The sequence below is a fragment of the Lutjanus erythropterus genome, chromosome 7 (assembly GCF_056507025.1).
Source record: "Lutjanus erythropterus isolate fLutEry1 chromosome 7, fLutEry1.hap2, whole genome shotgun sequence".
NCBI lineage: Eukaryota > Metazoa > Chordata > Actinopteri > Lutjaniformes > Lutjanidae > Lutjanus > Lutjanus erythropterus.
The window spans coordinates 37,529,338-37,555,889 of NC_139323.1; the positions used below are offsets into that span (position 1 = coordinate 37,529,338).

At 40.6% G+C, this 26,552-nt stretch overlaps 1 protein-coding gene across 1 annotated transcript in view; it reads right to left on the minus strand.

The window, feature by feature from the left end:
- The window catches only part of ror1 (receptor tyrosine kinase-like orphan receptor 1), a 167,596-nt gene extending 141,902 nt beyond the window's left edge, over positions 1-25,694 (minus strand). Inside the window, exon 1 of the mRNA XM_084723668.1 lies at positions 25,231-25,694. Coding sequence (XP_084579794.1) covers positions 25,231-25,336 — 106 coding nt within the window. The 5' untranslated portion in view covers positions 25,337-25,694. The remainder of the gene's footprint in view (positions 1-25,230) is intronic.
- Between the last annotated feature and the right edge of the window lie 858 nt (positions 25,695-26,552).

Below are 26,552 nucleotides of genomic sequence, written 5' to 3' on the forward strand. Positions count from 1 at the left end.
GTCACAATACATTTATTTTATTTTATTTTATTTAGGTAGCTTCAGTAGGATTTGCTCGAACTGTTCATAACATAACACTGATTTCTACATAAATTTTATGCACTTGTGTCAATGGAAAATTAAAAAAATATATATTACTGAATGAATTTTTGTGCATGACATACAGAGGATAAAATAAACTTTCTAGCACCCCACTAAGCCAACCAGTTACTTAACTTTTTTTTTTAAAAGAGCAATGGCACACATCATTCTATAATTTCATCAAAATCTAATCAGTGAAGTGACATATTGTGTGTGACACATGAAGCGAGACTGCCTTAGAAAAAAACAGAAAAGGGCATTTTAATCAAGAATCTCTGCACAGACTGAGCATATTAACCTACGAAAACGTGATAGTGACATGCCAAAAATAAAAGCCACTGGAAATGATGCTAACTACATTACATCTAAAAGGTCAAAATGTATAATCACAGACCGATTTCATTTCATTTTACGAAATTACATCAATCAGGCGCTCCCTGTTTTTCCAGCAATCAAAACTGGATTTGTGTACTATTCTGCTCTCGTCTTGAGCTGCAGTTTAATAACCTCTGGAACACGATGAGAGAACACGTTTTTTACGTCAATCCAATCTAAATTAATTTGCCAGCTGGGTCAGGCGGAGTGGAGCAGTGGGAAAGCTGTCCATCTGCTTAAAGCAACAGGAGTTTTATGCGATTTCAAACCACAAAGCCAGGTGGTCCTGCAGCAAAGGGGAAAGCACACAGAGGAGACGATGGAAAGAAACCTGGGATTAAAGGAAAAGGGCGCAATTTGGTAGGACAGATTAGATCAGACGGATAAGGTGGTTGGATAACAGCTAACAAAAGAAAGTAACAGAGAAAGAGGGAAATGACTAACAAGTGTCTGCTCTTTGGCTAGTTTGCGGTACTCTCAGCGGACCGGTGTCGGTGGAGGGAACCAGAGTAAAGGAGAGGTGGGGGGTTGTAAGGTTTGTCATGGAACACCTGCCTCCACTTAACCCCTCTGCCTCTCTTTCTGCTTGAGCTGCCTCTTTCAGCCATCCCCTCTCCTCCTGCCCTGCCACCCCCTCCTGCCCCGTCATTCATGCACAGAGTATCCTACAAGCTCACGGTCCCAGGGCTTCTTCTTTTCCCAAACATGGGAGGGCCCCCACTCCTAGAGCTGGGGCCTCACTAGTCAGCTAGTGAGCAGAGCGTTTCTTAAAGCTCCAGTAAGCAGTATTATTGATATTAACACTGATTCAACCGACTTCATGTAATGAGAAAGGGTGGATATTACTGCCACTGAGAATAAGCAACCAACTCTGAGGCTTTTTGCAGCCTTTAGAAGCTTTTAGCTCATCAGTTTGATTCATTCCCAACAGCTCTCACAGAGGGGAAAAGGCTAAGATGGGCTGGTGAACTCAACCTGTTTAATGCAAAATGTCAAAGAGCTGGAGAAAATATGAAAATATATGAAATATAAAAGATAAAGAGTACGATCTAGACTTGCTCTATTTGCAAAGTGCCCTGAGACAACTTTGTTATCATCTGGTGCTACACAAATAAAATTAACCTGCAATAAATCAAATACACTGCTTTTAAAGTAAGTGGAAAATTGAGCAAACAAAGGTACTCTGATTCACCAACCAGCACTTATTTCCGTTAGAAATCTTCACTTTCTCATCTGATTCCCACTGTCTTCTCATACTAAAAAAAGCTCAGGTAACCAACAGAGGCTTGAGAGGAAAAATCATAGTTTCATGTAATTTAAACAAATATGTATTTTAAATTATATGTACATAAAAATACATATTTATACTTATTCAAACCTAATGAGTCAGTAAATTGGCAAATCAGCAAGCCAAACATTTTTATTAATAACACAACAATAATTCAGTCCATATGGATATAAAACTCTGCCAGATATAAACATATATTTACACTGGAACATATAGATACACATGATCCACAAATTCACCAACACTTGATTTCAAATGCTGTATAATTTTCCAGTGTGATGACAGAATGTGTGTATTTTCTCACTTTCACACAATACAACCGATGTGGCTCTCCATCCAACTGGTGGGTTATACCAATTAAAAGCCTGTGTTAGGTCAGGAGTTATTCATTTGACATTAAAGAGGACATGGGGTCCCGCTATTCAGACCCACCGCAGGCATCGACTCCCCCCTCTCCCCTCTTTTCACCCCGTTTTCCATGCCTCATAAAAGACTTGCCCCCTCGCCTCCCCACTCTCTCTTTCACTCTCTTGTTTGCTCATTCTCCCTCCTTCATTCACTCACTCTTCACCTCTTCAACTAACTACCTCTCACAGACCCTTACTCCCTCATCGTAAGTCACAAACAAGGCAATCTGCTTACAATACAATATTCAAATGATTACCAAAAACCATGTCTTCCTTTTCTCCTCATTCTCTTTCTCATCTGGCTCCTGTCCCTTTTTTACCCTCTGCTGGCCTCTCCCTCTTTTCTTTCCATTCATGGATGGTAACTAAAGATAGAGCTGGAAACTCCACCATTAGCCCCATATCTATAGGGCTGGCCTGCACGTCTTATCCCATTGTTTCTATTCATATTTCAGCTGGTGGATGTGCTGTACATGAGCCTCGGCTAGAGACACGATACACAAACACATTGTGAGCTAGAGGGGTCACTGGCCCTCAACAGTGTGTTACACAGTAGCTCTCCCACAGGTCTTATTCTCAATGAGACACAACGCTGCAGTCAGTTTCTTCACTCAATCTTTTTTTTTCCTTTTTAAATGCATCATTGCCTGACTGGCGGTCGAGCAGCTTCTAATGTTCTGTGAATGTCTCACGTTTTCTTCTCTTTCACAAAAACACAACAAGTAGCAGCCATGTGGGCAAAAATGAGGACCTGATCTGGGGACCTGTTATTAACCAGACGTGGCCAAAGTACACACATCCTGACCTCAAGTAGAAGCACAGATAGTTGTGTTAAAAAGGGTGAAAGTAAGAGCACAAATTCAACTTCTTTAAAATAGAGGCTCTGAAATGTACTCAACTACTTATAAAAGTAAAAAGGAACCCTCTGAAGAACATAACCAACTGTTTATATGCAAAGCTAACTGAACCTCACCTTCTGTCCAGTACTCTCTTGTCTGTTTCATCTTTTTTGTCTTGTTTTGTCCATTAAATCCCTTTTTTGGCTTGTTATGTCCTTTTTCTTTATCTTGCAACTTTTTCATCCTGTTGTGTCCTGTTCTGTCTTTTTTGTCTGTTTATGTTGTTGTTTTGTCTTGTTGCCTGTTGTTAGTCTTTTTACATCTTTTTTGTCTTGTTACATCCTTTAAACATTTTTTCATCTTGGTCCATCTTTTATTCTGTTTTTCTTCTTGTTAAATTTTTTTTTCATCATTACCTTGTTTTTAGTCTGGATATGCCTTTTTTGGTCTTTTTTCAGCTTAAGTCTTTTTTGACCTTTTATGTCCTTTTCATCTTGTTATGATGTTGAGGTTTTTGTCTTGTTAATGTCTGTCTTGCGTGATATGCACTGATGGATACACCTATGTGTTATTGTCCAATCCATTTAGGGTGAAATAAGTCCCGATGTTGGGAAAGTGGCAGACAGTGACACAAAATAAAAATAACCAGTAATTCCACTTAAATGTATTAAAGGTAAAGTAACAAGCTTGTTTTGATAGTGCAAGGAGTAATTAGTACAGATATTGTGTGTTAAAAGAGTGTAAAAGTTGTCAGAAAAATAAATATTCAAGTAAAGGACAGATACTTGAAAAATCTACTTAAGTACAGTAACAAAGTATTTGTACTTAGTTACTTCACACCTCAGTTATTAACTGCCTGGAACACAGAAGCCAAGTCAAGATAAATGAGTTGCAAACACAGCGAATCAGTCAGTCTAACAGAAGTCACACTGAATAGGATAATTCAGACCAAAATTGGTGTTTGGCCATCTTTTTTAAAAACAATACAATAGTCGCTTGTGTTTCTTGGCCTTTTCACTCCTGAGGTCTCCTAAAATAGCCATAGTTCACCTTCCTGCAAAGCTTTTTTATTATAAGCCAAACTGAGGTAACAAGGTAATTGAATTCCACAGGATTTACCAAAAACAGTTGAAACTTAGGTCACAGCTACAGGATCTTTAAACATAAGTTCACTTAGAGAATATGTCAAAAGTGTTCGGGTGAAAGAAATACAAACATCATGTGGAAGGTGGACACAGCCTAAGAATAACTTAAAGTAGTTTGTCCTGTATGTGCATTTAACACTTAACCAGAGTTAACAGAAGCTGGTTTCAGGATTTCCACTGCTTCTACTCAGCTCTTGCTTATGGAGGCTCGTCAAGGGGGCAGATCCAACTGAAGGCTTGGTGGTCCGGTGGCACTGATGGGACTATAGACTGAGTCAGACTTTGAGGAAGCGTACCGATTTGCATGGGCTACTTTATAGATCCCAGTAGGGACATTTTCTTTTCATTTCCCCAGCTCTACGGGGACGTCAGAGTGCAGGGTCAGTTAATGAAGAGCTCTCCGAGGGCCGGTACGTACTCACTGTCTTGTTTAGAGACACTTGAAGGGCGTGGGTGTTCACCAACACAAGCTCTTGAACTTGGGCCCTGTGGTTAAACTGGGGCTTTCCTACTCACTACAGAACACCACCCTGATGACTTACGATCTGTGCTACTTGTAGATGATTCATCATTTGGAGCAGGAGAATACAGTAGATTTGTGGCCTTTGTGTAAAGGGTACAATAACGTCAGAACAATGCTGGGTTGAGGGTCAAGCTTTGGGAATATGCAGCGTCTATTTCATAAGACTAAACCGCACACAACCAGCCTGAATTTTTTGGACAGTCCGCTGAGCCCCAGACTCTGCTGCCACTACACTCTGGAGTCAAATATTGTACTTTTTACTCCACTACAATACACTTATTTGGATTGATAATTTGCACATTCAGATTATTAATGCAAAATATAAATAAACTACTATGAATAATTATAGTTCAAGCTACCCAGAAGTCTATAAAGTCTGCTAATTAACAATTAGATCATGCCGTAGATGGGACACTGACGGCAACTTTAGCATGGCCTACAGACAGAGGAAGAAGCAGCTGCATCAGAACCAAAGCAGAACATTTTTCAAATAATTTATTTTATCTAAACCGGATTTTAAAAAAATAACAATTCAGATTATTGTCATATCATTCAACCCCTAGTCTACATGTAAATATTCAAGAGTAGACTGCACTTAAGATCCTTGTGATATTCATTTTCCAGGACACTACTGTCATATTTAACTGGGTCAAAATCCTGAATACACGGCTTTACAAAAATGCTGTAAGTAAAATGTTGCTGCACATGTTGTCTAAATCTTGTTAAACTCTTCTTGTAACAGTAGCTGTAGTGTGTCAGCTGCAACATTTGTTTATCCAGTGCCCAACTGGTGTGAAACCTGGAAATCCTGAAATGACGGGTTAAGAGCGTAAGGCGGTAAGCCTACTAAATCTTAGTTGTGAGCCTTGCTTTGATAGACATGGTGCCTATGATTGCTCCCCGGCTAAGGTGGCTTTCATCCTGTCTGGGAAAGAGAGAGTGGGAGAGGATGAGAAAGGGAAAAAAAACGTATCAGACAGTGAGAGGAGGAAAGGATTGTATGACAATAATATGACATGTAAGCAAAGAAAAAGTTGGTAGGTAGTAGGTTGAACTAAAGGGAACAGGGCAGAGGAGAGAGGGAAGACTACCAGTGAGAACTATTTTCACTGGGCAGGGAGACAGACTGAAGGGTGCAGATAACTGCTGATGGAGGCTCCCATTTCTGGATGTCAGTGCTAAATGGTACGGTCCAGGCCGAAGACAGAAAACTGATAACGTATCATGGCTCTTTTTGTGAGAATAAAGCCAGAGATACTTACACACTGCATCTTACCTCAGTAGACCTATATTAAAGGACAAATCTGTAATATATTTACTATAATAAACCATAAAATGATCATATGTCATCAGAGCTTAGGGAACATGTTAAGTTGAAATACTTCCTTCTTTGACAACAATAGCACAGCTGTGCTGCCCCCCTTTGAAATGTCTGTTTGCCTGCTTCATATTAATTAGAGTTCAAATTAATGTTGAATGTTTGCAACATGAGTAAGTGTCTGTTTATGAGTCGTAAGAAATCATTAACAGTCTTTTAGAAGGTGTAGGTGTTTATAACAGTTAAATTGAGGAAAATTTTAATGGTGTCTGACAGGCAGAGTGAGTGTGTATTTTCAGAGCAGTGGGCTTTTGTTTTCAAGAAGCTTTTTTTTTCAAGAAGAAACATTGACAGACAACTGACGGTTATAAACAGTTGATCATATTGTCAATTTACGACGCAGCATGCGTCCTGCACTCCTGCAGTGTTTCTGCAGCTAGCCTGACCTTCCTCGAGTCTGGGGAGGAGGGGGATATAACACCTAGCTAAGAAATAGCTAAGATTGCAATGTTAAATTCAAGGTGAGACAGCAGTTGAAACGACTGGTAACCCTCTCTTACTCCCTCTCTCCCTCTTCAACATACTGTACAGCCAAACCCCTGATGACGTGTCTCATTAGTCAAGGTCATCGTTAATCTACAAAGTGCACAGATTTATATGACTGTTTGTGTTTGATCTATAGCTGGCAACCGTTCCACTTTGTTTACTTTGCTTTTCAAGTCTTTCATCCTGTTGGTTTTTCCCTCCCTTTTCTTCCCCTTGTCTTTCTTCCTCTCGTCGTGCACTCCTGTGTCTCGAGTTGTGCCGTGTAGTTTATGATTTGCTGATGGAGCAGGCAGGCAGAGGTCTTGGAGGGTCGCTGGAGACAAAAGCTGCTTTTCAGCTCTCAAGGCTGATACCTCCCAGCTCTGCTCCCTGAAGATAGCCGAAATATGCTGGCTGGGGGTTTGAGGTGAGGGGGTGGGAGGGGTGGATGTTGCTCCTGGCCTCCTCTTCCCACAGCGGCCGAGGTGAAAATGACTTTACCATGTGAAGAGGCTGCGGTCGCTCCCGCTATTTATGTAGCCCTGCCAAACTGTCCTTCTTGTCTTGTCTTAATCTGATTTCTGAGGTTATGCTGGGACGCAAGTACAGAATATCTTACTTAATAGTACGTTTAAGGCCAGGTCACATGTGCATGTTTTTATGCTTGTGCACCCTTAAAGGGACACTTCCCCTCCAAATCTTTTTTTGTTTTTCCTTTGGCTTGCAGTGCTATGTATCCATCTAGATATTTTTGGTGTGAGCTGCAAGTCTTTGAGACATCTACTGTAGAGATGTCTGCCTTCGCTCCAGTATAATGATACTAAATTGCGCATGGCTCAAAGCTCAATGCACACAAAAAAAACAGAAAATCAAACCAAACCAAAAATTCAAAACCAGCACTTCTTTCCAAAAATCGTGACCTGGTTACTCAAGATAGTCTACTGCGCGTGTCAGGAGCAGTTTCATGCAAGGACTACTTTCCTTCTAATACAAAGAAAGTAGTTCCAGTAGATTACACTGCAGAAAGAAAGTAGTTCCTCAATGAAACAGCTCACAACAAGGTGTGTGGATTATCCTGAGAAACAGGGTAATGATTTTTGGAAAAAGACACTGGTTTTGAATTTTTCAAATGTATTTTTTGGTGTGCCGAGTGCCATTTAGTCTCTACAGCTGATATCTCCAAAACTCTGTGACTCACGTTAAATAACTAGATGGATAAATATCAATACAGGCTGTGGGAATTGTTTTTTTTTTTTTTTTTGGGGGGGGGGGTGTTCCTTTAAACTGGGCTACAGAAGGCATGCATGTTCTGACAGGTCATGAAAAAGAGATAGAGAAAAATGCAAACACAGTAAGCTGCTTGAAAACAGGAGCGTGTTCATGTATATCTGCATGTTTTGTGGAGAACAACGTGAAAGAGAAAGAAAAGTGTGAGAGAGCAAACAAGGAACTTCGACGGCCCTGCACCAGGTGAGCTTTCCTGAGGGCAGCTGGGAGTATTTTTCCCCTCATTTAGCAGTTCATGAAAAAAAACCACAAGCTGCCAGATGTGACAGAGGGCACGCACCCTGCTCACACACTGTAAACACACACACGCAAAACAAGAATCTCACACACACAGAGGGAACTCAATCTAACCCGACATGAATATGTGTGTGGCACCGATTTACTGTATTCCAGCATAAGTCAGAGGCAGATTTCTATCGGGGGAAAGTCCGTCTCATTAAAATGAATGTCAGATGAAGTAAACGGAGGGTGAAGACATCAAAGAGGTCTGCAGGGAGCTGAAAAAATCTGGGTTTAAACTCACTACAAACCGATTTATGTCAGGAATTTTACTATGACCTCTACCAAGTATCCGAAAGACAGTTGACCATGTTGAAAACACCCTTCTGTTACATTCCTAAAAAGTATTTTGACATATGATCTAAAGCTGCTACGAGGAACTTTCATATTGTGTTGATTTTGGAGGCCCGCGAACAGAACCACAAAATATAACAAAATAAAATTATCCAAATAAAAATCACCCCCTGCTTCTTTTTAACTTGCTAACACACTACTAACTGCTCCTTTTCCTGGGAGTCTGTGACCCAGTGGTTGGCATTAAGAGCAAACTTTATAGAAGCAACTATATAGCAAACTATGAAGCCAATCTTTTACTTATCTTGCTTGCTTATGTAGGTCATATTGAGGCATCAGTATAAAACTGAGACCGTTTCATAACCAGTTAAAAAAGTAGCAGCTTGAATCTCATCAGAGCTGCAACAATCAATCAATTAGTTGTCAACTATTAGGTTAATCATCAACTAGCTTTTTTTACCAATAAGCTTTTAAATTGTGAATATTTTTTGGTTTCTTTACTCCTCTGTGACAGTAAACTGAATATCTTTGGGTTGTGGACAAAACAAGACATCCGGGGATGTCATCTTGGGCTTTGGAACACACAGATTTATTTTATTTTATTTCATTTCACAGGGACAGTGCATATTAATAAACATCAGTCACGGTTATCAACCTCTGTCACAATATTCTGACATTTTATAGAGCAAACAACTAATTAAATAATCAAGAAAATAAATAACAGATTAATCAACAGTGAAAATAGTTGTTAGGTGCAGTCCTAAATCTCATTTTATTGCTAACTGTTGAGCCAATAAGACACATGTCATTTTGCTGCATACAAAAGACTGATTAGTCAGGAAAAGAGCTACATTAGAGCAAAATTAGCTTCAAATCAGAATCTGTTTTATTGCAAAGTAGGTTCTCACATATGAGGAGTTTGCTGTGGTGTGTTGACATGTGCATTCAGTACCTATAAACATGTACAATTAATGTTTTAAAATAACTACACATGGTCCACAGAGCAGCGATGGCCACACCGTGTACCTATGGCTCACCGCTGACCTACATTCCCCTTTGTTATTCCACACATATCAGCCTGTGTAAAACCGCTGGCTGCTAATTGCTTTCACATTACAGAGCAGCCGGGTGATCTTGGTGGCTTTCCAAGACCACCAACACTGGGACATGGGGCGTGCACATTTGCAAATGCATACCACCAATCACATTCTGGCTGCATTGGTGTGTAAGCACAGGCAAACATGTAGGCAGCTATCTGCTGTGCAACCAGCAGTAAAACACTTCTCTGCTATTGTCTGCGACCATCTTAACTACTGTTTTTCTTTAAGTTTTATTGTTGTTGAGCGAGGCAAGCCCGTGTAACTAGTGTAAAAAAATGCACATTTGTCACAGTACAAATGAGGAGTCTTCACTACACATTTCTGGAGGCAGCTTGTGTAAACCGCTGTGTGATGTAACTCATTCAGCAAGCAGCGGAGAGCTTGTGTGACTTCCTAAACACATTTAACAAGCTCATAGTGCCCTCATTTGCAAAGCGTTATTTGTGCCAATTACACACGGAGGGCAGTGGGTAAGAAAATTGTTGTTCCCTTAATCTCACAGATCTACAATAAGGCTGCACAATTAATTGAAATATTATTGAACTCGAAACATGGCCAAGTAAAACATCAACAACAAAGAAGCTGAGATTATTTGATTAAGAGATACCCTGTCCTACAAATCCTGTTCTGCAGAGATGAGAAAACATGTTACTTTGGCACAGACCTCAACAAATGTCACGACATTGTGATGCAAAAAGGATAAGTCAACGGCTAACATGACAGTTTCTAAAAAAATATGACAAATTGCTAGGATAGCATCTTTTCTCATTCTACCACTTTCTCTTACACTTTTTCTAACATTCTAACACTCTTTCATGTAATCTGTTTTTAACATCAACAACTGTCAATCAAAACATATAGAAACCAAAGATAAATGATTATATCCTTAAAAATGCCATTTCTAAAGGTGATGAGAGACTAGTTTTGTGTTCTGGACAGGATGTATGTTTGATGTTTTCCTCCTACATCAAAACAAAAATTCTGAATCACCTGACTCACACTTCATTATTTCTTACTATAAATGTAAACTACAACAAAAAACAAGCCTAGTGTTAGGGCTCATAGATAATTATGCACCAGGATGTTACACTGTGCCTCTTCCAGTCACCTAGTCTGATTAGAGGGAAATCACTTGACTCTCAACAGAACAGGGTTTGCATGACTGCAAGATAATGGAAAGGGGTGAATTGTTGGAGTAGCTATGTTTAGCACTTATAGAAACCAGCTCTTTGCTTGGAATTTGTAAATTTTAGGGAGCACAAAATGTTCAGAGAGGCACATACAGTGTTTGTACCAAATTTACACACCAACAAATATCAAGACAAAGGACAGTGTCCACTCCTGGTCAGGGCCATCATGATTAGAGTTACACTAGCCAGCTGGCCGGATTTAAATCAAATTTGATTAAAGAGTAAATGTACTAACAAAGCCTGGGATTCAAAGAGAGGGCAGTGAGGGACAACAGGTCACCACTGGCTGGTCATGGACACACAGACAACTAAAGAAGTCACAATAACAAAGAGCCAGAACAGAATATGATCCAGGATATAATTAGAATACAAAAATGTTTCTTAACGAAACCTCTGCTTTGGACAAAGCTTTTGAGGATGAGAAGACAGAGGAGGAGAGGGAGATGTAGACAAAAGCAGACTGGGAGGAAAAGTAGAGGAAAGCTTAAAGGAGGACAGCTCAGACAAACTCTCGCCCGGCCAACCTCTCCCACAAGGCCCTGCCGTGAGCTGACAGTAGTCCAAATTGTTGAACAGTACCAGCCGGGAAACTTCGGACCAACTCCACTATTGTTTGAAGTCCTGCTCAAACAGTCATGAATCACAGCCACAGCGATCTGTCTTGCTCCGAATTATCAGCACCGGCCCATTTCGAATCAGCGCTTCAACAGAGCATGTCAGAAATAATAAGCCACAATGTCCATAGCAGAGATTTGTTTTCCTTTTTTCCCCCGTTTCAATGCAGCAGGACCCTTCAGGCTGCATACATCTACAGGGACGGGCCCCTGCCTTGTTGCAAAACATCATTACACAATGCATGCAATAGTATAAACAGTTGTTCATCTTGATGAAAAGCTCAATAAATATTCTATTCAAGTGCAGTGGAACTGTGGCTAAATGTCTGGAAAGATGCTGAAGCTGTGCCATCTCTCCTTTACTCCAATTATAGCTGTAATGACATGACAGGTTTTATGTTCCACTAAAGATTACTGCGGGACAGTGAAATGCTGGGAATCTGTCTTCTTCTGTTAGAAAATAATATGTCCTCCATGCATTGCTCAACATTTCCAAATTTAATCCTTAAAATGTAGCCATTTTGCAAGCGTAAGTGTTGACATGACATAGACTGTAAGAGTACGCATATTTTTCACAGTTCACGTCATATTTTAGTATGAAGGGCTTAACAGTGTACATAATCAGAGGCTCTTAAACCCAATGTTCCAGTTGCTACAATGTCTGGATGAAATAGTGAGAGAGACGGAGGGCTGAGAGGTAATGAGCTCTTGTGGGTAAAGCTTAGCACTGCTGAGGCAGCCACGCAGAGGTTAAGCAAACAGGCAGTGGGATCACGCGGGCCTAAGCCTCTTATATAGGCCCCTCTGAGGAGAAGATCATTGACTTCTGATAGAGGGATGAGGGTCAGGAGTTGTCAAAGATAGTGGGGCCACCAATCTTCCACTACTCAGAGTCCCCTTTCTTTACTGTCAGTCTGTAGCTGTTTATTTGTTTTTCTGTCTGTTACGTGTTCTTTAAATCAGGGTTTGTACACTTTTCAAGCACTTTCAAGGTACCTAAACCAAAAATTTCTAGACTCTCCTTTATCATCACATCTAAATTGTGACGCCAAGCGAAATGGAAAAAAAAGTGGAAAACGCCAGAGGGGGAAAATGCACCCTTTTCATTTCAGCACTCACGTCAGCCAATGTAGCTCCACTCCTCATCTGGTGTGATACGCAACAACAACAAACAAATCATGACTGGATCGTATAGAGCAGTCACGATAGAGCACCAGCATCTCAGACCAAAACAAATACACACTTCCTTCACTCAAACTGTCAAACTCGGCAGTGCTGATCAAATGTAGAGCATCATTATGTTCCTACGTTGCCCATTTCTCATTTAAAATGTTTTCATAAACATATTTTGGTGGCTGTTCAGCTGCAAAACAAGAAAGACTGTAACCAGGCAGCTGCAATCACAGCTCTCACGTCTTGCAAGGAGCCCCAGACCCAAGGAAGATCTTGCAAGAATGATCATTTTATCCCAAACTATGATCTTTCTTTACCAATAAACAAGTGATTTCTGTCTCTAAACATACCCAGTCCATACCAAATTGTTGTCACATATAAAACAGGTGTGTACAATGTGCACAATGAACAAACAACGTACAAATCTTGCAAGAGTTTTACAAATTAAGGGTTCCCTTTCAGCCACAACCATATCCAACAGAGACTCCTGAAACTCAGATCAAACTTTCAAACTAAGCAGTGCTGATCAGTAATATTCTGTTAATGTTTTCAGAAACATATTTTAGTGCACTGTTTAGTTGTAATATGATAACGCTGCTCCTGGCCGCTATGTAGAAAATGGATGTGGAGAAAACTGAGAAAACTGAATTCTAGCATATTTCCATCCTTGAAACCCTAATGATAAAAATCCAGTATCTTCCAGACTTTCATAACTTTGTACAAACCCTGTTTAATGAGTCAAATGTTTCGACCTATTGATTGATAACTTGCTGAGAGTTAATTTAAGCCTGCCGTCAGTCAATCGCCTCTACGAAAATATTTTCTCATCTCAATATCGTTCTTAGCCCTCTCAGCTTTCTCTTAGCTGAGCCAGGCCCATCCCAGTCCTCACTCACATCCTCAGACTATCAATCTTTTCATCCCCTTCAAAAAAAAGTAGTAATGGACTTCTTTTACTCAATGAACCTCTTCCTCTTACCCTCCCTGGGTCCCCCTCTCCTGCTGGGAGTCGCAGGGCAATGGAGTTTCATTTCCTGCCCTGCTGAAATCAATGCTTTCTGAGAGAAAGAGGGGGAGCAGGGGAGAGATTTAGGGAAAGACAGAGACAGATATATGGAGAGACAGGAAAACAAGAGTGAGGTGTGAGAGGACTGTTGGCATGCGGGACACAACCGCACTATTAAGTAAACTTAAACGCAGGTTGGTTCCAAGTCAGTGTCAGCTTTCATAAACATCTACCGGGAAATTAAATAACTGTTCAAAGTGGAAATATGAAAAAAAGGGGGTGGCTGCTTTAATGGGTAAACTCAATTTTCCCCTCAACACTCACCATCGTTTTTCTATTCGCCTCGCCTGCGGAGGGCAAGAGCGGCATTCTGCATCCCACAGGATAAATGTATGAATTCCTGGTCGGGAGCGTCCTGGTTGACGAGATTCCTTTCCGCCCGCCTCTAGTTAAATACAGACTTCCCCTCCATGAGCTCAACTCTCTGAATGAATGAGAGGGAGTCAGTGATGAAGAAGATAGCATAAATTTTGTCACACTCACACAAAACAGATTCCAACCCTATGACTATTCCATACCCGTCTATTACCATTCCTGCAGATTTCACCACAAAAACCCACAGCCGCTCAGACTTCAAACACAGTGTTCCTTTCTACGAGCCTCTGGTTAACGCATCTGGACAGTTGGTAGCGTAAAAAACATCCGACCGTGTCCTTCCATCCCGTTATTCTTCTCACTCACTTGTTTCTGTTAAAGACAGACCCACAATCTGGAGAGTGCACAGAAGTCACTAACTTCGCCTTGAGAGAAGGTGCTGTATGGTGAGGCCATCAAGCCAAAATGGATTTAAGAGGCTACCAGTGACTGTGTGGGTAATATGGTAACAACTTTTCCCCAAGACTGTGAAGAAAGCTTTGAGGGTTTGCCAAAACTTTGGGTGTTGAGCATACCATAATCTGCAGACTCTCATACACCCAGCTTTAGTTTCTGTAACAAAAAAACAAAACTGGCTGATTTTTTTTTTAAATCTTAAGCTTGAATTCTGAGAAATTCAAATGGAAGAAGAAAGTTGTACCAAGTTTCATCAAGAGACCTGATCACTGAAAGTTTTTCCATATGCCCTATCACCTATGACCACATCTAATGCCACACAAGGACAATGGTTTCCCAGTTGGTACTGAATTATGCAGATGGCTAGCCAGCAGTGGTTTGCTGGATGGGCATTTAACTCACGGTACAGCCAGTGAGCCCTTTAACTCCAGATTCCTCGGTCAGTGTGGTCAATACAGGATTAGAATGGATGGAAAGGGAATTTCCATTTAAGTCAAATTTTCTTATGGCCTTTTGTGCTTTTTTATTCGTGCAAAGTCACTGTTTAATTTATGGTTTCTGGTTCCCGTCACAGCTTTTGTCCCTGAACATTATCATCACAATTTACAGCCATGCTGGTCATTCAAATAGACATCGTTTTCAGCAAGAGCAGAGATGCTTCTAGTTCCAGTAGTAGTACTTGTTGCACAACTTGTCAGCCCAGTGTGAAAGTCTGAGATCCCCTGGACAACAGGACTGAGCTTCCAGTTCAAGGCAGCCCCTCTTAAGTCTTTTGTGTGAGTGAAGTGGCTGGGTAAACACTAGCTGCTGGTTAATAGGGGGCTTGCTTAGAGAACAATGTGACAAAGCCGTTGTTTAAACAAGCACGTTAAGGCCATGTCCACACATGCCAATATATTTAACACTGTTTGAGACCACTAAGTCAACACTAAGCTGACTACGTCCAAAAAAAAATGCATAATTTACCCTCCATTTTTGGCCTTCTGTCTTTTTCAATCAAGACACTTAATGGTTATTTCATAATGCACAAAGACCAGTAACTTCATGCTTATGCTGCCACGACCTGGACGAGGTCACTGCTTTTAACTACCCGTTCATACATGTGTTCCTTCGCATCCCTACGCATCAAGGCTGCATTGCATATCCTGGGTTCATCTGGAGCAGCGGTTGTATGCATCCTCAGAAAGTAACGCATATGCAATCACAAATGTGTAATTAAACAGCAAGTATATTTCCAGCCATAGTGAGCATACCCTGATTTAATAAAATTAATTCTTCTTTCAATTTGAGGACCACCACTTGCAAGCATAAAAAGCATGCGTTTCAGTTGAATGTATTGATATTTTGGGGCTTTCTCTTTGGCTAAGGGGCTTCAACACATATGGAGAAATGACATGGGTGTAAAGAAGCTGACAGAAGAGAAAGATGAGGGCAGAGGGACCGTTGGTTGCTTCTGACCATAAATCCCATATAATGATAAAACAACGCCTCCCAGTTGAAACAAATATAACACAAGCCTGCCAAACTTTCTCAATGGAGCAGAAAAAAACATTGCGAAACATACAGTAAGCACCCACAGCCAAGCGAATCTCTCATGGGAAAGGGACAAAGAGAAAAATGGGAAAGCTTCATTCAAGATCTTTTGCAACACTGAGAGCAGACTTTGCAAATTACGCTCTGATTGTCTGGTCAACCAGATGGACCGCCTGGGTGGTGAAGACAGACATTCAGAGCTGCATCACCGAAAAATTAAACAGCTCTTTTGATGAGGTGATCTACAAGAGACACAGCCTTTAATCAAAATAGTTCGGTTTGTAGGTTCGTAGGTGCTCATGAAACAGCTAAAGCTTGAACCCCCAACTGAAAACAATGAAAGACGAAAGGGCTTAGACATTCACAATCTTGTTGTTACTACTTTAGCAGATCCCCAAATGTGTTTAGTGGCCAAAGTAGACCGGTCAACCAGCAGCTTTGAACTAAAACCCATTTACAGGAACTAATCTTCAAAAGGCAGAATTCCTCGACTTCAGACTACAACAGGATTATAGCTTCTATACCTACTGATTGTAATTACAAAGCAATAAAAGACAAAAAAAATAGCCAAACACACTTCTGTCTGTATGTCACACAAGCCCTGACAAGCATATCCAACACTATATAGAGTATATATACACACACACAACACATACATACACTCATTCAAAAGGGTTCAGTTATTTCAAACTCTGAACACAAATCATCAGATGCCCCGTAAAATTAAATTTCCTGCCGTCCAAACATCTCTGGTTTAATAATTCCGCAAGCAGAGTGAAGTTTGTACTCCAAGCACTTTCCACATTACACAGTACTACAAGAAAAATGTGCTATTCACATCATTTGTGTGCGTGTTAGAGGCATGAAAAAAAGAAAGAAATACAGAAACAAAAGGAAAAGAAAGATTTGAATGATGGAGCTGCCAAGAATCATATTGGAATTGCACAAAATACATGTGATGATGTTCTATTAATAACTGCAGAGTGATAAGTTTATACAAATGTCTCAGCGGAGCTGATGGTCCAATGGTTTCATGGTGTAACCACAGTATCACGTGGACGAAAGAGTCGAGACATGATCAGGACTGTGATACAGAGAAAGCCAAATTTTGACTAAACATCCCTCTCATAATCATCACATATTGTAATGAGTGAACAAAAAGGATAAAGTGTTTCTGCATCCACGAACATCACAAAAGCTCTAGCTCAAATTAAAGATGTTAAATACTGGCAAACCCTTACCAAAGGCCTGTATGAGTCATTATGATCGTGTCTCTGAAGATCAGGAGCTGGTGTGGAGCCACCCCGCTCTCAGTTATTGTTGAGTAAACACACACGGCGCAGCCAAGAGCAGCATGTCAGTCAGCCAGGCAAGAAGGGCCAAGTGGAGGAGCCACTCAGCAGCCAAAATGAACTGTACTGTACAGGAGAAGAGGGAAAGGGACAGTGTGTGTGTGTGTGTGTGTGTGTGTGTGTGTGTGTGTGTGTGTGTGTGTGTGTGTGTAAAACTGAATAGAGCCAAGAAAGTCAGAACGAGAGCAAAGAAAAAAAAAAGAAAAACAGGGAGAGAGTGCCAGCATTCGTCTCCTGCCAGCCAGATAAGAGGGGTGCCAAGGAGTTTTGATGTCATGCTGATGGTGGAGGGGTGACGGAGGGGTTGACTACTCTGTGATCCTCTAGCAGGCAGAAAGTAGGTCTGTGTGTAGTGAAAACATACTTTGAGGCGCGACTATACACAACTTTTCTACCTAGTTTTTACCCGCAAACAGCATGTACTTGATTAGTGTTTCCAACCTTTTACTGACATTAAAGTTATTGAGACAGCGAAGGCGAGGTTAAATTACACAGTAGAGTAGATGACAATTGCACCTCAGTTCATGACTACTTGGCTGATAGGGCTGCACGATATGGTAAAAAAAAATCATATTGCAAATATTTTGACAGATATTATGATTGTGATATGAATCACGATTAGTGGGGAAGATTTTTTCTGCATCACAATTTTAATTTCACTAAAAAAAATGTTAAAATCATGATGCTGTGGCATTTGTCGGGGTCTGTAGCAAATAAATAGAGCTTGGTCTAGGCCTTTATTTTTTCGACCATATTATGGAACCCATCTCTATACACAATATACAATGTATGTATACAATACATACATAAACATTATCAGACAGACATATCAGACAGCATACATGCCGATATCGATATAGACTGATATAGCTGCCTCAGGCCAACATTGGTCTGCTGACATATAGGTCAGGCTCCACAAATAAACATCCTTTGTAGGCCAGGGTATCTCTGCAGCACTACAGTACTTCATTATAATGCTGTTTAGCCACACATTTTAGATATTGCACTTGGACATACTGCAATCTTGATAATATTTCGATTAACTGTGCAGCCCTCTTGGCTTAGGCCAAGCACTTATATACAGGCATGTTGGGAAAAAGATGACCATGCTGCAAAAATTTTAAAAATGTGATTGCAGAAAAGTTGATAAAGTAAAATATTCCTCCATTAAGTGATAAGCTATATATTTTTTGGGATAATAAACACTAACATTTTGGTGGAGAAGCCCATAAAGTTTGGGGTATTTAATACCTTGGAAGGAGCGTGGTGCTGTACAAAGACCTAATTGTAGGTAGACTGAGATCTGCCCGTCTGCTTGCAGCGGGGGTTTCTGAAGTCCTTAATGCAACGCAAACAGGGTTTAAAAAGATTTACTCTGACACATATAGGGGACTTTAAAAAGCCGTGTTTCATCCTGCTCCCTATTAAATGAAATGTAGCATGATCTCCACGTATTAAGCCATGGCGAAGCTAGCCGTGGAGGATGCTAGCAAAGCAGTAATTTGATAAAACTGCAATGAAGAGTGGTCTCAATGAAATTTAGAGCTCTTTAAGCCAGTGGTATTCCCAGCAGTCCTCAACATTAAACCGTGCCAAGTCCATATGGGAAATTGATATGCAGTATGTGTGGCTTATTCCATTAGACTCATTAAAGTGTCACTTTGTCATCAGCACACTCTCGCACTTACAGCTTGCCTTACAACTGCAGCAAAGGACTCATTGTATCGTGTGTATAAAGTACAGCAGAGAACATTTTTTATGTGGCAGGCGTAATTTGTCTTCCAGACAGCAGTTGAAAGACATCAACACAGAAAGTATTGAATAGAAGGTATAGAAAGCTATTTAATTTGTAGTCGAACATACAGAACAGGTCAATTTATGGAAAGGGGCAAATATAATTTAGTCTATTAATGTACCAAGCATTTTTGACAAACAATTATGCAACCTTGCTGCAGCTTATTTCCTGACTCATTCCAGACTCCACCTCTGTTAAAATCATTTAAGTGCCACATTTATACACTGGCTTCTAAACTGCAGCACTAAAACCTAAACTCGTGTTTTTTGTTCCTTTTGTTAATCCAGTGCTACAGTTCCCTGAACCCTGCAGAGGTTTTTCTCCCTCTAACAGAATGACCTCCTGTGCAGACAGTAAATTGCAGGAAAAGGGTTTTCACGCTCGGCTACAGTTTGTAGTGGCAGAAACTTTATCAAACGTTTCAGACGAGGATCTGAGTGAACTGTGTTTAGCCTTTGATTAAACGCTGCCTCTCCGAGGGACTCTGACCACTAAAAAACAAGCACGCTCCACAGAGTCCGATTTGTGGAAATAAGAGCATTTTTCTGCCAGTATTACGCAAATGCAAGAAATTTACACTTCTTACCATTCACAGAAAGGCTTGGTCGGCTTGGCAGAGAGAGAAAACCTAAGATCAGCCTCTCCTTCAAGAATTCCTCTGTCAACCAAGCACTGACAACATATTTTCAGGACATTCCAGCCAGCAACTAAATGGAAAACAACTGTACCATTTACTGGCATCACACATGATCAAGGAAACTTCAAATTCTGTGAAATCTGTAGTAATCAATCAGATAGTCTCGTTTAGGAAACAACAACCACAATATGAGACTGAAAATTCAAACTAAAAAAAAAAGCAGTAAACATTACATTAGTTATTTGATATCTTGATACTTTATATATTGTTAAAATCAAATCGGCTGCTGGCTGTACATCAGTTAAACAATTAGCACACAATATTCTCCAAACAGTTTGCCCTTTGGCAACAACTGAAGCACACGGAGCCTTGACAAACACATGTGCTTAATAACGAGTGGGAAGTAGGTAATTGCCAGTGCACGACGTGGTTTACACACCGATGTTTTAAATCAGTGACATAAAACAGAGTGGGAGCGTATGATTTATGGCTATGTGCTGATTAAATTAATGTCCATGACTTTCCTCCCTTTTCACACGCTTAAAATGGAGGCAAAGTGTCTAAAAAAAAATTACAAAAATCGACCCCTCCTCCCAGAAAAAGACCATACATCTGTTTCACACATACAGTTCCTGCCACATTCTTCAGTGTCTGCCAAAAGCTTTTAGGGATGCACAGCACTTGATGCCTGAGTTAGTGTGGCGTGCACTGTGCAGAGTGGGAGTTGAGTTTTAAACACAGCACAGTCATTTATCTGAATGTGATGTACCACTCAGACCATGACAGAACCCAACATTTCCCAGAGCATATGGATAAAATATAGATTTACTGAATGTAGTCACACATAAAGCAGAAATTATAGCAATATCGCGATGATGAAAAGCATTGAGAAATATAAAATCACTAGAGGGAGTGGCTGATTTGCACAAATCTTACAAGGACACACTCTGACATCTTTCACCTCCTTGTAAACTGTTCCTTTTATATGAATCTAAGAAAATGCCAGAAGACATATAGCAGCACAGATAGACATCTCAGTAGCAGCGAGAGCAGGACAAGCTCCTACACACTCAGCCTGTAGAACGGAGGATTTTTTCCAGGGGTGAAGTGCCTTTAGTGTCAACAGTGTGTCCCGTTGAAAACTGCACCGAGGCAGTTCCACCCAGCATGATTTATGGCCTTCCTGAGTGTTATTAAAAGGCTAAATGCAACTCTAAACAGATTTCACATAGTGTCTGCCCTGCAGAGGACCTTCTATGTTCAGAGGTGAATGTCCCACGTTCAGAAACATTTACACAGTTTATATAGTCAAAAAACATTGCTGTGAATTTATTTTTATGAACGTGTCACAGATTATTACTTTGGAGCTAAAGGGCAGGGGCTGAAAGATGAAATGACAGTGACTATTTTGAAAAGATGCTGCACCTATCTCATGTTTAAGAAAATAAAAGGTACAACTGCCCTGTGGTAATCTGACTTTCAGAATAAATGTGATTCCCATGCTGCAAAATCTGGGTTCAATTTCAAGTTAGCTGAATAAGAATAAACTCAGGCTGCACAGCTAGATTCCTGCTGGAAAAAAACAGGCTATGTCAACCAAGTGTGCGCAAATGTAAGGAAAACATCTCCACAGGAGGGCAGTTGTGATTTGTACATGAGTCAATGCCTGTAAGAATAAAATCTCACGATCTGTTCTACATGATTCCATCCTTGTTTAGATTAGCACCTAGAAGGCTGATCATGATGCCAAAGTTTTTTCTGGCAAGAGTAGTGAAGAAGCCCGAATGCTGACAAAAGTGCATGTAAACTCTGGTTTTAGAGTAATCAGATGAACACAAGTACAAACCCATTATCCAATTTCCTGCCTTGACCTGATCACCAAATGCTCATCAAATTCTGATTAATGTTTTGTGAGCATTTAAGTGTAGAAAGTGTGTTGCACTTCATTAGGTTTCAAAGATTTTTTGAGGAGTATATTTGACTTGGACTGCACTTTGAGCCAATTAGTCACATTTTTGGGTATTAAAATCAGCTGAGAGTTCATGCAACTCCTTAAAATACATAAATCATCCGTTAGGGCTCTGCAGTATGGCCTAAGATTTGTACCAGAGTATAATTTGAAAGACAAATCGGTAACAGTATATCCATTTCCCTTAAAATTTCAATACAAAAGCTTCTGAAGGGGTAAAGCACCAGTATGTCAACTGCATGGCAACTACTACTGAACTCCTAACTGTATTACAAGGATAAGTTTCACGTAGCACAGAGGATTGAGAAGATTCAATGAGGAAAACTGGATTAATAAATAGCAAAAAGTATGACCACTCCTTTTAACCTCTTTCATCAAACATATTTTTGCAGATTATCAGTTTTTTTCATTATTTGACTTTTTAAATCAAAACCATAATTACACAGGTAATGTTGTAGTTGTACCAGTCTTTTTATCAACACTTCGTCCTCTTCTTGTGTCGCAAATTGTTACAAACACACTAAATCTGTCTATTTAGGTTTGTTTGACAGGTATAAATTTGGCAAAGTTTCAAAGTTATCAGATCTTTTATCTGTACTTTTAACTTTGATGTAACTTATTATCATGCTGCAGCCTTTAATCTACTCTATGCATTACAGCTGAGCTCCTCCACAAACACACACACAAATACATGGAGAAAAGTCAGGAGAGGGGCCACTGAGGAGACAGCGAAGAAAAAAGACAGCAATATTTTAATCTGCTGTATCCACTGTCTCACATCCACCACTATGTTTTACACAAGCAACGCGTGCTAACCCAGCACAGCACTTTCAGCCATGTCTTGGCTTCAAAACAAGGCAGCATGGGCTCTCAAGTGTCCAGACAATTAGCAGGCGCAGACTGACAACAACAAATCTTGGAAAAACTCATTTTTGGTGAAGTAAAATGAGGGCTCTACTGGTCAGCATGGTGTGGACAAAACAGTCAAATGGGAGGCGTACTTTCAATGCCGTTTAATCCACCCGTATCATGCATACATAAATGTTTTTATTGTTGCCGTTCCTTCATTCTTATACATACACTCTTTGCCAAGTCTGTCATGTAAATATGCTGTGGCCAGAAGAATCCCTGATTGCTCCTGGAAACACTGGCATCCGAACCACAGTGACAGACCAGTGACCTCTGACCCCTGACTGGAAGCTTGCAGAAGGACCAGACAGCAGCAAACAGAGACAGACGGCCGCGCCTTTCAGTTTCTTTCTTGTCACCTTTGCTCAGTTGCTTTCCCCAATATAGCCATATCATATCCACTGACTGCTGGTCACCGAGTACAGAACTCTTCTTTTCACGTATGATTACAGTTGAACCACACTGTTGCTCCTTTCTGTCCATTCCCATTACAGCAAGCCGGAGGAGAGACAGGGAGCCTCCCAGTGATATCATCGACAAACATATCCTGGAGCTGATCCACTGGCACTAAATAAGAGGTCAAGTTTGTGGATGTAATGAAAGCACAAAACATCTTAATAGGTATCAACTTCTTGTCTATAGCTGTTAGGGCTATAGTGCTGATATTTAGACAGCAGGGCAGCTGATGGCCGATATATAAAACATAAAAAAGTCATGTGCAAGTACACAACAAAAATCACAATTTGACAGATGAAAGTTTCCATAGAGACTTAAATTTTATGCCAAGATGGAAACAAAGCTTGTAATAAATGAGATGTTAATTTTGGCACAGGACTCAACATAAACACACTCAGTTTGTGCAACATGCAATATTTCTCTACACTTTTCAATGAGAGAAAAGAGCTTTCTAATGTCACCAGTGAACAGTTACAAACAGCAATGTCAAAAAAAGCTGAAGTTTGGTTAAAAGTATTAATATAAAATAGAAGAAATACTAAAATCCCCCCCAAAATAGGTGTGTCTTATTGCTCCAGTGTAGCAATAATATTTGGTCTTAATTTGGAGTCAGATCATCTCCAAATGTCAGATAATCAGCCTGATGAATCAACCCACCAACTAATTAATACTTCACTAGTGAGTCCACAAGTATTTGGTTGCACAGAAAAAAAATGTTTGTCTCAAAATTATTAGAGCAGCTGCAGATCATCAGTGAGAAACAGCCGTGGAGCTTTTCAGCAGTTTTCTGGTTTCCAGTGGTGGGAAGGACTGCAAGAGTGAATCAGTTGTGCTTCATGAATAAGAGTATTAGCATATGAAATTTAATTTTCAGGGTAGCTTTGCCTCTAAGCTGTGCAGCTAAAAGATGCAGTCATTTCCCAAGTGGAAATGAGTCCATTTCCAGATATGAAGTAGTTGGAGAAGCAGGGGCTTGGCTCTCCTCCACTCCATATTCGATCACGAAACTCCATTTAAAGAAGTTATAGCTAACTCATCCAGTTAAGTAATGTGGATTAACATTCCTTCCTACCAAGGAGGAAGAAACAGAGGCAGAAAAAGAGAGAAGAAGGGATGAGAAGTGAAGAGCCATAGCAGAACGCTTTATGCTCAATGCAGCACATACAGTACACCTCCATTGTAAATAACAGCCAAAAGCATTTAAGGAGGACAGAGATAATCCAAACAAACCCCAAAAAACCTTCCGGAGATAATTTATCACAACCCATCTAGGAGGGGAGGATTGTTTTATACTTAATATACACTCAAAAGCCAGAGAACAGGAAAAAATTCAAACGCTTTCCATGAGCAGCTCCATAAACAATTCAAACTTAATTCAAACTGAATTCAATCATACTTATATTAGTCAACCAAAAGCAAGTTACACATACCATCAGCCCATCCTCTCTATAAAATGTGATACCACACACACTCAGCCATGCTCAGTAAAAGGCAGTGGAAATGTAGTTCCTATGGTTGTTCAATGAACAAAAAACAAACAAAAACACCTTACTTTCAATCACAGTGCACAAACAAAGAGGCTGATTCTTTATATTTAGTAACAAACTGCAGTATTGTTTCCCAGAGGCCACAGTCTGGCCTATTTTTCCAGAACTTGTCCATGCATCCTCCTCTTACTGCGTAAAATAGCCACTGTCTTACCATCAGTCAAACCTAAACGGTTTACAACTGTTTGCCTTCCAATTAAGATTTTATATAGCTCTTATCTTTAAATTGTCCTAAATTATTGAGGGGGGTGGTTGGGGGGCACAATAGCTATCCAGCTGGCTAGTTAAGAGCCCCCCATTGTCTGCCAATGGAGTCAAGTCTTTGCCCACGCAGAGGCTTCAGAATGACAAAAGGACGATAATCTAAAAACCAAAGATCATTTACATGAGAGGGGAGGCTGAATGATGGCAAACAGCTCTGCTTTAAATGGATGGAACAACAGTCTGTGGCCATGAATGAACTGATTTCGGGAGCAAAAAACAAACAGAGTGGTGTTAAAAATTTGACACCATACATAAACACAATGATGGATGATTTAATTTGTCTTTAAAGTGCAGTAAAGTCAATAAAAACCCACTACAGAGTATTTCAAGCACATGCGGGAAGTCCCAACAAAGAGTTTTCGTCAAGATCGTCAGATTACACCGTTGAATTCACGCGTGTTGGGATGACCCACACAGTGAGTGGAGCCAGCAGGAGAAGCAGAGTAAAGACGGGAATGATCACGGAGGGAAGGTGGAAAGTACTGAGACTCACCAGACGCGCTCAGGTCCAGGACGCTTTGGAGGAGCAGGGCGATCCAGAGCGCGCAGGCTGGACATCTCCAGAGACGCTGACTCGCTGCTGCCCGAGTTGGATACATTCCTCCGGCTCTGTTGTTAAACCTTCGCCCGCTTTTCACATCCACTACACTCAAAATTTAATTTCGAGCAACTCCCCCCCCAAAAATGAAAGACTCAAAACACAGTGCCTGGATAAAGTGTGCGCTGTTTTCCGCTGCTCGTTCAAAGCGCACCAAAATCTCTCCGTTAAAAAAAAAATCTGAGAGTCTGGAAGAAAGTTGTCTCCGGCCGGTTCTCCTGGTTTGTGTCTCTTTCCTCCTCGCTGGAGCCCAGCTCACTTTCCCCCTCACTGTCTCTCTCTCCAACTGAGCGCAATCCTTCCTACAAACTTCACTGCAGAGACTTGTGCCCACAGGAGCCACATGGCTCTGATTAGCCACGTGTCGCCACCCTGTGGTCACTACAGGAACTGTCAGAGGGCACAGACACGTTTGAATTTGAGAAATGTAATTACCTGAATTGAAAATGCCCAGCTTTCTCTCTTCCTTTCCTCCTTTCCCCCTTTCTTGCTTTATAGACATTATAAAACATTTTATGTTACATGTATCAGGAATTTCATCATCTGATGCAAGTCCTTCTGTTCTCAGAGCAGGATCCCTCATTTGTGCCTATTTCTGAAGTTTCCTCCATTTTTCCCATGTTAAAAGGTTTTTTTGGGGAGAAGTTTTTCCTCACCCAAATTGAAGGTCTGAGCACAGAGGGTGTTGTACACTGTGCAGACTTAAGACATTTTGGGCTGCATGACAAAACACTGACTTAACTCGACATTTTTGGAAGAGGAGGGACATAGTCTCAGAAGTTGAAAACCCCTGCTCTCGATCTTCTTTAATAGAAATAGATGGCACTCAGCTTGTGGTGCTCAAAGCACCGAAAAAGTACATTCAAAAAACCCAACAGCAATTACTCTTTTCAGAAATCATGACCGAGTTACTGAAGATAATCCACAGATCATGTTGTCACAGAAAGAAGCGTGCATCTAGTCATGGACAAGAGGGTCATGCTCGTGACAGGGTGGGCTGTGAGCCTTTTACTGCGTCCTCCTTGGCTGAGCTGTATTTTTGAAAGAATGCAGACACCTCTACAGCCAATATCTCCAAAACTGTGCAGCTCACACCAAAACTATCTAGACAGATAAATATCAGGTTAAGAGGAAAAATATGTATTTTGATTTTGGTGTGAACTGTCCGTTTAAGTAACCTAAAGAAAGTTTCTCAGTCACCTACATGCGGAGGTGCA